This window comes from Aquila chrysaetos, chromosome 6 (genome assembly GCF_900496995.4).
Source record: "Aquila chrysaetos chrysaetos chromosome 6, bAquChr1.4, whole genome shotgun sequence".
Taxonomy (NCBI): Eukaryota; Metazoa; Chordata; class Aves; order Accipitriformes; family Accipitridae; genus Aquila; species Aquila chrysaetos.
Genome location: NC_044009.1, coordinates 17,328,057 through 17,338,715, shown reverse-complemented (window position 1 = coordinate 17,338,715; position 10,659 = coordinate 17,328,057). Strand labels below are relative to the sequence as shown.

At 36.9% G+C, this 10,659-nt stretch overlaps 1 protein-coding gene across 3 annotated transcripts in view; it reads right to left on the bottom strand.

Annotated features, from left to right (window-relative positions):
- Nucleotides 1-4,178: 4,178 nt before the first annotated feature.
- The window catches only part of ITGAV (integrin subunit alpha V), a 65,899-nt gene continuing 59,418 nt past the window's right edge, over nucleotides 4,179-10,659 (bottom strand). For all 3 annotated transcript variants that reach the window (XM_041124529.1, XM_030019022.2, XM_030019021.2), the window contains exon 30: nucleotides 4,179-10,433. In XM_041124529.1, the coding sequence (XP_040980463.1) occupies nucleotides 10,338-10,433 (96 nt within the window). In that variant the 3' untranslated portion in view covers nucleotides 4,179-10,337. The remainder of the gene's footprint in view (nucleotides 10,434-10,659) is intronic.

Sequence of the window (10,659 nt, the reverse complement as noted above, 5' to 3'; positions counted from 1 at the left end):
CGGTGTCGCCGAGGCGAGGGCCGGGCCGGGGGCAGCGGGAGGGCGGTGAGACCGCCCGTCCTCCGTAGCTGTGAGCGAGCACCCCGGCGGCGGGGCGGGGAGGGGGGGGCGGTCCCCGCCACCTCCGGTCCGGCCTCGAGGCCTCTGCGGAGGGCGTGGAGGTGCGGGCCAACGGCTTTCCTGAGGAGCCTCGCCGTTAACGCATGACGGTGACGGCTGAGGTGTGCCGCGCGCCCCGCGGCCGGCCGCCTGGCGGAGGGGGGAGGGTGAGCCGGGCCGGTGAGGGGAGAGCGCGGGGCCTGCCGGCGCTGCGGCCTTCAACCGAGTTACCGAGGTAATCCAACCGCGCCGCGTCCGCTTTCTTTCAGCCCTGCGAACTGGCAGCACTTCGATCGATCCTAACGCCTCTTGCCGAGAGTATTAAAACGCGTTTGGCAACCCCTCCGCAGCACGTCACGTTACGGGGCAGACGCTTAAGATTGCCTTGTGGCAACTCGGAAGTCACCTTCAGTCAGGCGCTGGTAAGCGGCAGTCAGCGCAGCAATCATCGTATATGAGTACTATCTCCTAAAGCTTTGATTCTACGCACAGGCATGTCTTTGCCTTACTTACGCGTTGATTCACATTAACAGTCCCGATGCCAAGCATTACACGTTTTTTAGAAGTAAGGATACACATAACAGGTAAAATTGGAATGCAGGTGTAGACACAACCCAGGGTGGCATCATGGAAAAATTACTAGAGTTGTTCACAGCAGGTAAGACTGCTACACCTGAGCAAAGGCAGCACATCTGGACAAATCAAACACCCCCACAGCACGCAGGCATGTGCATGGCTGAGAGCTCAACACATACTGGGACCACCTCGCAGTGAATTTCACACTAGTGTTGATGAGTGTGCCCATGCCACGATTTCAGTGAGGCAAACATCTCATTCACTGTAAGTGTTACTGTAAGTCAGCACTTCAGAAACTCTATGAGACTCAGTTTTGGAGTTTTAGAAAGCAGGCATTCTTTATTGCAGTGCTGGATGCACGGGGGATCATTCCGCCTATCGTGCGTACCAATTCTTTCAACAGCTGAGATTATATACAAAATGGATATACATATTCATTATTTTTCCTGGAAATAATTAACATATTCATCTGAATTCCAGGATCTCATTAATATATATAAATGTCCTTGACACAGGCACACTCGAGATCGAGATTGTTGGTGGTCTTCAGGGGGTCCTCAGGTGGTCTTTGATAGTCTTCCTCACTTGTCCGCTAGTTGACCCTGTTCTAGTGATTCTACCCAGTGAGACACATTACATGTTTGATACAACTTATCCTAAAGAATGTTCGTTAGTAACTCTACTACCCTATCTTTTCTTGATTTACATTCTTTTGTTGCAAACCATATTGACACTCTAAGCTAAGTTATCTGAAAAAGGCCTAAGGTTTTTATCTTCTCAGGGAAATTGCAAGGTCAGCCAGAAGTCATTTTCTCTGATCTCTTATACATTTTGCAACATACAGGATTTCTTATCCACCACTAGTCAATATAACAAAGCCACTGTGTTCTTTTCTTAACACAAGATGTAAACCATCTTGTGTCATAAGGACTTTCAGAACTGGATGATACTACATTTGCAAGGTATGTTTGAGTAGTGAATATAAATTTCTTTGAAAAGTATAAAAACACTTTATTTGCCTTTTAATAAAATAAAGATGAGCCAAATAAAAATCTTTACTTAAGACATAACAACATATTAGGCCAAATCCTGTAGTTTTCAGATCTCAGAAAATGTCTTCAATGCAAGGGGAAAAGGAAAGAAATAGAGTTACAAACTATAGAGGAGTAGAAATTTTCCCATACTGAAATGAGGAACTGCTAGATTACAGTGCACATTTTCAACAGATCTCTTATAAAATCTAAAGAAAATCCAATATATTTTTCCTTTTGATTTAATGTCATTCCATACAGACCAATGTAATTAATTCATTGCCATTAACAATGACTTCAAATAGATTTTGGATTGGCATAGAAAATACAATTTACTTTTGTCACAGTTGCTGATAGTTGGTTGGCACCTTTTGGGACCGCCCAAGAATGGACTGACTTTACCCACTCATGCATTATGAATGATCGGTGCCTGCCGAATAATGGTGCAGTGAGAAACATACACTCTCCTCAGCAGGTACTCTTCAATACTTTTCTTGAGAATGGTTTGTCAGTCTCCGTCTTCTTCATCAGCTCCAAAAAAAACCCCATGCCATGAAAACGTTATTTCATTTGACAGGACCTTTCTTTTAAGTAAGCAAAAGAGCACCAAAAACCCAGACAAATAATCATTTACTTGATGTGGAACTCTCCTCCAGCAACTCACAAGGAGGAAAGATTCTCTCTTTTGTTTAGAAAAGATGTGTTCAGTGCCTACTTGCCTAGTTAACATCTTCTCACCCAGCTTCCTATTTCAACCTTTTATTCGGGCACTGCAAAGAAAAAGAGGCTGCTTCTGCACAGCCTCTGTTAAGAGTTGAATTTATTTTGGAATCCCTGCAATACTGTGTGTTCTCAGGTGGAAGAAAGGGGTGTACAAAAAGCTAGTTAATGCTTTAAGCAATTTGCTTCCTTTGTTAATGAATCTGTCTGATCAATGAGTATGTGGTATTGAGGAAGTGTGGATCACATACATGTTCATTTCCAAATGTTTGTAGACTTGGGCTTTTAGAAAGATACAAATCAAGTTTATTTGGGGAGGAATAATTGAACCAACTTGGCAGCTGCAACATTTTAAATTAATGTTGATGATGTGAATATGCACAATTACTTATTTATAAAGTTCTGAAACAAATCTGTTAAATGTGTGATAAAAGTTTTACTGAAAACGGCTCCAAAAGGGGAATAACGCGTGTTTTGAATTGTTTGTACTGCATTTAGAGAAGTTACTGGGAATTGATTAGAGTACACAATAACATCCATTTCAGAAAAAAAAAAAAAATCATAATCAGGATTATGTTTTCTTAACCAAGTTTTCTTTGAAAAGAGATGAAAGCTGATAATAAGTAATTTATTTCAACTACCTGAGTATTTACTAGAAGAAATATGTCTAGCAGTAACTCCTGCAGTTGCTCACACACTCTTCGAACTTAAAACAAGTTACAACCATCGTCATTAACCACCAAAGGTATGTAACACATGGCATCCGATATTTTATCGGGGACTCAAAAGCATGTACACAAACAACAAAAATATAAATGTAGATAGATTCTGCAAAACTCTCTGAAAACAGTAACACAGACATGGTCTGCATGTGAATTGTAAAGACTAGTAATGTGGTATTTTACTGTCTTTTTTTTTTTTTTTTGCTTCTCACATTTGGCAGGAGCGTGTTGTGCATTTCTGTCCCGCAAGCTTAGTCTTAGCACATCCTGTATGTCTGTCAAGACAGGTACTGATTCAGCACCAAACTTTTAGAAGGTTTATCAGAAAGATGCAGTAAAACAGACTGATTGTAAAACACCTTGTGAGAAGATGGGCTGCTGACAGCACTAACCCTAATTCTTTATGTGTATGAGAAAATATTTATGAGATTTTCATACAAATACTTAAAAAAAAAAACACCTCTTCAGTTTTTCACCATGTTCTTAAAATTACTTGAACTGGCAATTTAAAAATATATTAATGTACTAATATGTAATAAAATATTAATGTATTAGTAATTAATTTACAAACTCACTAATGATAAAAGCATACATTAAAATATCATACATGTATGCAAAGAGTCTGAAACGAAGACAATGTAAAGCAGCATAACTCAAGTGGAGGCAGTGGAGCTGTGTTGATGTAAATAACCTCAAGACATGGACCATTATTTTGTTTAAGCTGATTATGGCATAAGATGGGAATTTGAAAAAACACTCTGTTGCCTTGTTGCTGTAATGAGACAGCTGTTGTCACTAATTTCTCAATAATGCATTAATTTGCAACTGCTAAAAAGATGTAGTGATCACTGTGCTGATAACTAAGTGAAGGTATCTTATATAACAAAAACTAAGCCTGTGCTGGCTGCAGTGTGTATGGAACAAATGGTCAGAGTCACATTTTGACTGCTTCTGTGATGTTTCTTATGCACATTAGGTGTAGCTACTGTGAGGTCAGTGAAAGCTGTTAATTAGAACACATATCAGTTTCTCATCTTTTCAGTGTCCTTTTTTTATTATTTTCTTTAGGGTAACACATTCTTCACTAGCAATCCAGGGAACTCAGTAGTTCAGAGTTTTTCTAAAGGGTTTACAAGGACCAACATTAATTTCTAAATAGGTGTTCTAGCAGTGTAAAATAAACGTGTATGCCTTTACTGTGACACAAATATTTACTGTCACCACACTCGCAAAGATGAGTATGACTGTTAATCAGGAAAAATGTAATACTAAGATAAAATTAGTCTAATAATACAACAAGAAAAACAACAACACCACATCTCTGAGAATTTTCCTAACCAAAGGACAAGAATTCATTTTCTACAGTGATGTGGCACCTATAAAATCTGAAATACTATTGTTGTTACACAAAATTTTTTGTAGGATATCAGTTTTCTGGTGACAGAATATAATTTGTGACTAGATCCTCTTTCTTGCTTGCGATAACAAAATTTTTTGACTCAAGGTTTAATATGTGTCACTTTAGCCAAGAATGTAAAAGTTGTGTAAATGTGACCGTTTCATATTTAGTTGATAGCTGTGGATTACAAACATATACAATGACATATTTTCAGGTGAATTAAATGCATTTTAAAAAATAGCCACAGGATTAAAAAAAAAAAAAAAAAAACCACCCCAGAATTCCTGTTAACTAAGAGGTATTTTATTCCAAAATTCTAAGTATCAGAATCAACTCAATACTTACGTTTTTCAGTTTATCCAATCATAATATTTTGAAATTGTATACATATATAGAAAAATACAACCTAATAAAATCAATCAGATTTGAATTAGGATGAAAAGAATGAGTTGAAAAGAAAACCATAGCTTAACAGCTATATATTTGTTATCAGTACAAAATTACTGTGCCACAATACCCATTTTTTTGCAAGATCTATAATTTATTAAAAATAAGGTGACTTCAAATGTATATTGCTTTCCTTATATGTACCGAAGACCTTTGAAACAAGTTCAGTTACTGAAAATATTCCCATTTATGTTACAAGTATTTACTACATGACTAAGAAACCCAAAATGCAGCACTCCCATTAGTACGTTAATTTTCTGCTCATGCGAACAATGCTCTACTGATTTAATGCATGAGCAAAAACAAAAAAGGCAAAAACATTATATTACGAAGAAATAAAATGTTACATTTTCAACATATTTGTATCATAGCAAATACAGGTTTCCTTCATGGACTAGAAAGATCCACCTAAACCTGTAAAAGTTTTTTGAAGATTCAAATACTACATTAAATCTTCATTTACTTTGCAAAAGCCAAGGGTCAAGTTATTCAACCTCAATGCAGCATATCTGGAGAAGGTCATTGCATGAAAGGTTAGATTTCCTGTGTTATATTAAAATTCTACACACTGGAAAAAAATAGACCAAAATACTAAATACCATAATCACATGAAACAGTAGTAGTACTACAGACTCAAACCCATTATTGTATAGTCTCTACTCAAATTTTCCACAGTGGACTTAAAGAATATTGTACCAATTCTCAATAACTCAAGAGTTCGTAATGGATACACTTTAGAATAATACATCGTTTCACCCAATGTGGGTGATCAAAAACTTTCTATACCATTCATTTATCACCTCAATTTAACACACTGGTTTTGTTAATGTCCTTAAAAATATTGACCACTGCAAGTCAACAAATGCTACATCCCTTCTTAGGCAAACAAAAATAAACAGACAACTTGGCAGTGAACTAGACCTGATCATGTTATATTGCACTTGGGAATTAGAAGCTAGAGATTCAGTACCTAAGAGTTCAGATCCCACTCAAGTCAATGAGAGTTATTAGAGCTCAGCATATAATCATGATCCAAACTGTGGGATTTGTTTGTGATAGAAGGCCACTGCTAACAGAGAACTAATGGGTTCTTCCCATCTCAGAAATAGAAAAGCGAACAAAAAAATCATCTCTGCTTTAAGGCTCATCTGTGGTCTGCCACCACCTTTTTATTTTTTGGATTTCCATTTTCCTTTTATAAAATCCTATTTTTCTTTTTTTTTTTTCTCATTAACAGCCAGCAGCATTGAACACAACGGGTCACATTCAAAGCCAGTTGCAATGAATGTCAGGTTTTCTGTGACTGCACTAGACTGTGGAATAGGCCTTAGTCTGGACTGAAGACAAAAACTGACTAGATTTCCACCAGGGTAATGCTGCTCTGTGACTATTTGTGAGGGTGTAGGAAAAAATACTGCAGGGCCTATGCCAGGGTAACCAACAGCAAAATTGAACATTGCAAAAATTTAAGTGCAACATGAATCCTTCAAATCACCAAGAACATGCTGATTATAGCCGAAGTATTTTCAAAAATACCCGTGAAAGTTTACATTAAAGACTATTTAAGCATAGACACAAGTTTAGAAACAACTAAATATTAAAAATCTTTGCTTCAAATAAATGTTTTATAAAGGAAGAGCATATATAATAAACTTTTGTAAAGTTTCTGCAAGCATTATGTGAATCAAAGGTCAACGTGTAAATCAAAATTTAAAACAGAAAAATGGGACAAATAAAATTACAAACTTGACACCAATAGCTGCGAACATTTCCTCAAAGATTTCAACTTATGTTGAAACGTATCCCATATTTGGCTTTGCAGTCATGCTTAAACAACAAAAGCTATCTCCACAATTTGATAGTTTCTTGAAAGAAATGTAAACCTATAAATTAGGTTCCTTGCTTTACGTTTTCTAAATATTGTCAAATACAGTAATAGTTAATATGCATTTTGTAATGTAATTCACTTTTTGATATTGATCATGAGATGCTGCAATAATTGCAAACTGGAGTACTTAGAGAATTTCATATTTCAATATAAAAGATACAGCTCTTTTAGACAATGAAAACTTTTTAAATAATTACATAGCTGTTGATTTTATACTTATAAAAAATACGCTTCTGAAACATAACTCTCGAAAGAGGACTAATTCTCTGTTAATGTACTTGTATTTTTTTAGTGCTTGCAGTACGCATTTTATGCACATCAATTTTGACTGAAGGGCATTAATTTCATTCCAAAATACATTTTTTTGGAAACTTCTTTAAAAGTTTTAGCATCATTCTACAATATTTGCCAGAAGAATACATCAATGCCTGTAAGTCAGTATGAAATTTATACTGGCACAAGTACATACATAACCTGTAATCTTATTGCTGAATCTAGAATGTGATATCAAATGTCTCCTGCACCCCCATTCAGGATAACATCCTGTTCAGAATCTTCCTGAAATACAATGGTACTTTAAACTGAATCTGGGGTGTTATATCTATGTTCACTAAGTAACCTGTATACTCCATTTACATATGCTACTGGTTTGGGGTTTGGGTTTTTTTTTTGTTTTGGTTTGTGTTTTTTTTTTAACCAAACTGGAAATTAGTGGACATGGGAGAAGCAACTATTTGCTTTTATTCTCCAGGAGAATGCAAGAAAATAAAAATCACTTAAATAAGTCTTACTTTATGTAACTTCAATAAATGGAAGAAACTTTCCATAGCTACAGTAGTTGTACCAATAAAATGTACCTTTTCATCCTGAAAATCAGCAAAATGAGAGTTTCCAGTTGCCACAGTAAAATTAAGATGCATTTAGCACTGACATTGGTATCCCTTCCACGTGAGTTGAAGAGATCTTGATCGTGCTTTTTTTTTTTTAATAAATTTTCATCTCTTCATAATGCTTAGACATGCAAGTAGTCTAATAAATTTCAAGTCAACACAGTGTGTACATGTAATGAAAGCACACATGTAAGAATTAGAGCTATAATCTGTCTGACAGTCTCTTAAACCTCTTAACCTACTAAGATTAAGACTGGGTAAAAACAATCTCCTTGCATAGAGATAATCAGCTGACAAAGTGTGTGAACTAGAAACCTGCATAAGTAACTGAAACTGTTTTACAGAAGTCACATTCTGAGGCCAGGATCAAAGCCTGACTCCTGATTCTTTACTACACTACTAGTAACAACACTAGAAGTAAAGACAAAAATAGGACGTTGGCCACACTGAAGACATTGAAAATTCAGTGAAAGCGGAATTTTGCCCTATGACCTCTCATATAAACTAATTATATCTAAACAAATTGTCTAAAACAAAAACATGTAAATGGATAAATATGCAAGCCTATATCTGATATACATACTGGCCCCCACAGACTTTGTGCTCTCTTAATGACTCAAATGCCATCACGGTTCAGTGAGTAAGAATGGACTTAACAACGAAAGCCTTTTGTGAATTTTAAATCTCAGAAAGGATGCAGAAATGAGAGTTAAACTGTTAATTTCAGATACTTCTGGGTTTACTGGGCATTGCAGTATTTATGGGGGAGATGCAGCTTTGAACAAAAACCCCAAGATACAAAACCAAACCAAACCAGAGATTTTGTCCTTTTAAGAGCTTGTCTGCATAGAAATCTCACTGGTATAGTTACAGTAGAAGTCTTCCTTTCTGTATGTGGCTGCACACAGGGAGTTTATAGTGTAATTTATTCCCTTTTCGGAATAAACAAATCTCATATAAGGCACCTTTGTAATAGTTTAAGTATGTCCACTCTAAGATTTGTGCAACACAGCTACACGTGGTTGCAAGCCAAATAACCTCCTAATTTGCAGTTACGTGTCTACTGAAATGCATATAGACAATGTTCTTTTGTTCTCTTGTAAGAATAAGAAGCTTCATTTTGCCACACCAATGCTGAGGGAAATAAGAATGACATAAACCCATGGCTTTAAACCACTGAACTTTTGGTATGTTTAAAAAACAACAATGAAACAAAATATTTAGTGTCTTTTCTGGTAATGAAATGTATTGAACATAATGAAATGTCTTGTGCAATGAAATGAAACAAGCCAAATCAACCTTCTCTTTTCAAACCTTTTTGCATTGCCAGCTATACTCTGCTTCATTTGATAAACTCACTGTTCTCTTAGGGCAAGTGGCAAGGCAGACATGAGTGTGGTTAAAGTACTGATGTAATCTAGATACATTTGTCTGGCAGATAGTCCAGTTTAAACAGTCCCTATATTACTCCATCCTGCACTTGGACATAGTCAACCACAGAATGTGAGAATTAACAAGAGCTTCCTTACAATACTTCAGGTAACCTGTCACAAAGTATTCCCTCCATTGTTTTGCCAGAAACTGAAATTCAGCCCGGGTAGTATGCAGCCTTAACTTCAAACCCTGTGGAGGTTTGACTTGTGAACATACAGGCTATGGCTTTTCTCAGCAGACATGTCTGTTGGCAGCCACAGTCCAACGCCTTGTCCCTGGCAGTACCTGAATGGATCCATGCTGCCAGGAATTCTGTGGAACACCTGGATCCTGCTCCATGGAAATACACGCCAGAGTCTTTGGATCTTGCCCTCAATCTTGTCACTATGTCCCATAGAAAGTACATAATCCCCAGCTTTCTACCATTCATTTCCATTTCTGTAGACTCAGTCCCTACAGTAAGAGATTTAGGGCCTGGAGAACAAATATTTATAAAGTGTAGAGGGAAACCACTGGACAGATGAGTGAGCAGGAAGGGGAACAGGCATGCAGAGTAGCTATCAGATGTGAATGATTCCACCAAATAATCTCTTCCATATTTTTTTGAGCAGAAGGAAAATCATCAGCAGAGTTAATGGGTCAAAGAATATTCTTCAGTTTTGTAAAACCAGCCATGTTCATTTTTTTGTACAACTAGCTTTCAAGAGCTAGGAAATGAAATGTAGTGTACTCCAACAAAAATCAATTGAAACTAAACGTGTAATCCAGCAAATATCTATGCAGGCTGTTGGCCTCAAGAGCAAACAGAGAATCTGTGTAGCAATTCATATAAAGTCGGTCCGTGAATCAAAAAAAGATGTCTCCTGTATCCCAATAAGCAAAATCACAGCACTACATATTACTTAATTTTTTCACACACAAATCAGTGCAGATGCGTTAGTCACATGTATGAACATAATTAATACAAAAAGGAGGATTTAAATATATTGCTCTTATTTTGTACATGCTGATACCTTCTGAGACCAGCAGCTTTGCAGTCATGAGTGTTTTTTGCTTAAGGGGGAAGCCAATATTCGTAACCAAGATGAAGGCATTCTAAAATTTCAGAATGTCTTACAGATAAAACTCTGCTTAAGCTTCTGATGTTCCTTCCCCGTTCTCATGCGGTTGCAGTTGTTCTCTTTCTTGTTCTTCCTGAGGTGGTCTCACACGTTTGAAAAAGCCCATCTGTGATTCAGAGAACAATAAAGAAATTGCATTGTGATCTTCAAAACATACACACATCCTTTCTCTCTCCTTCTTGATGAGATCTTAACTGATTAGGGTTTTTTTCCCCTCCTCTCTTTTTCCTTATTTTTGACTTCAAAATCCAATAAATACCAGCTGAAAAATTGAACTGAGTAATTCAGCACAATCACAGACATCCTCTTTTATTCAACTTCCTCCTGACAAA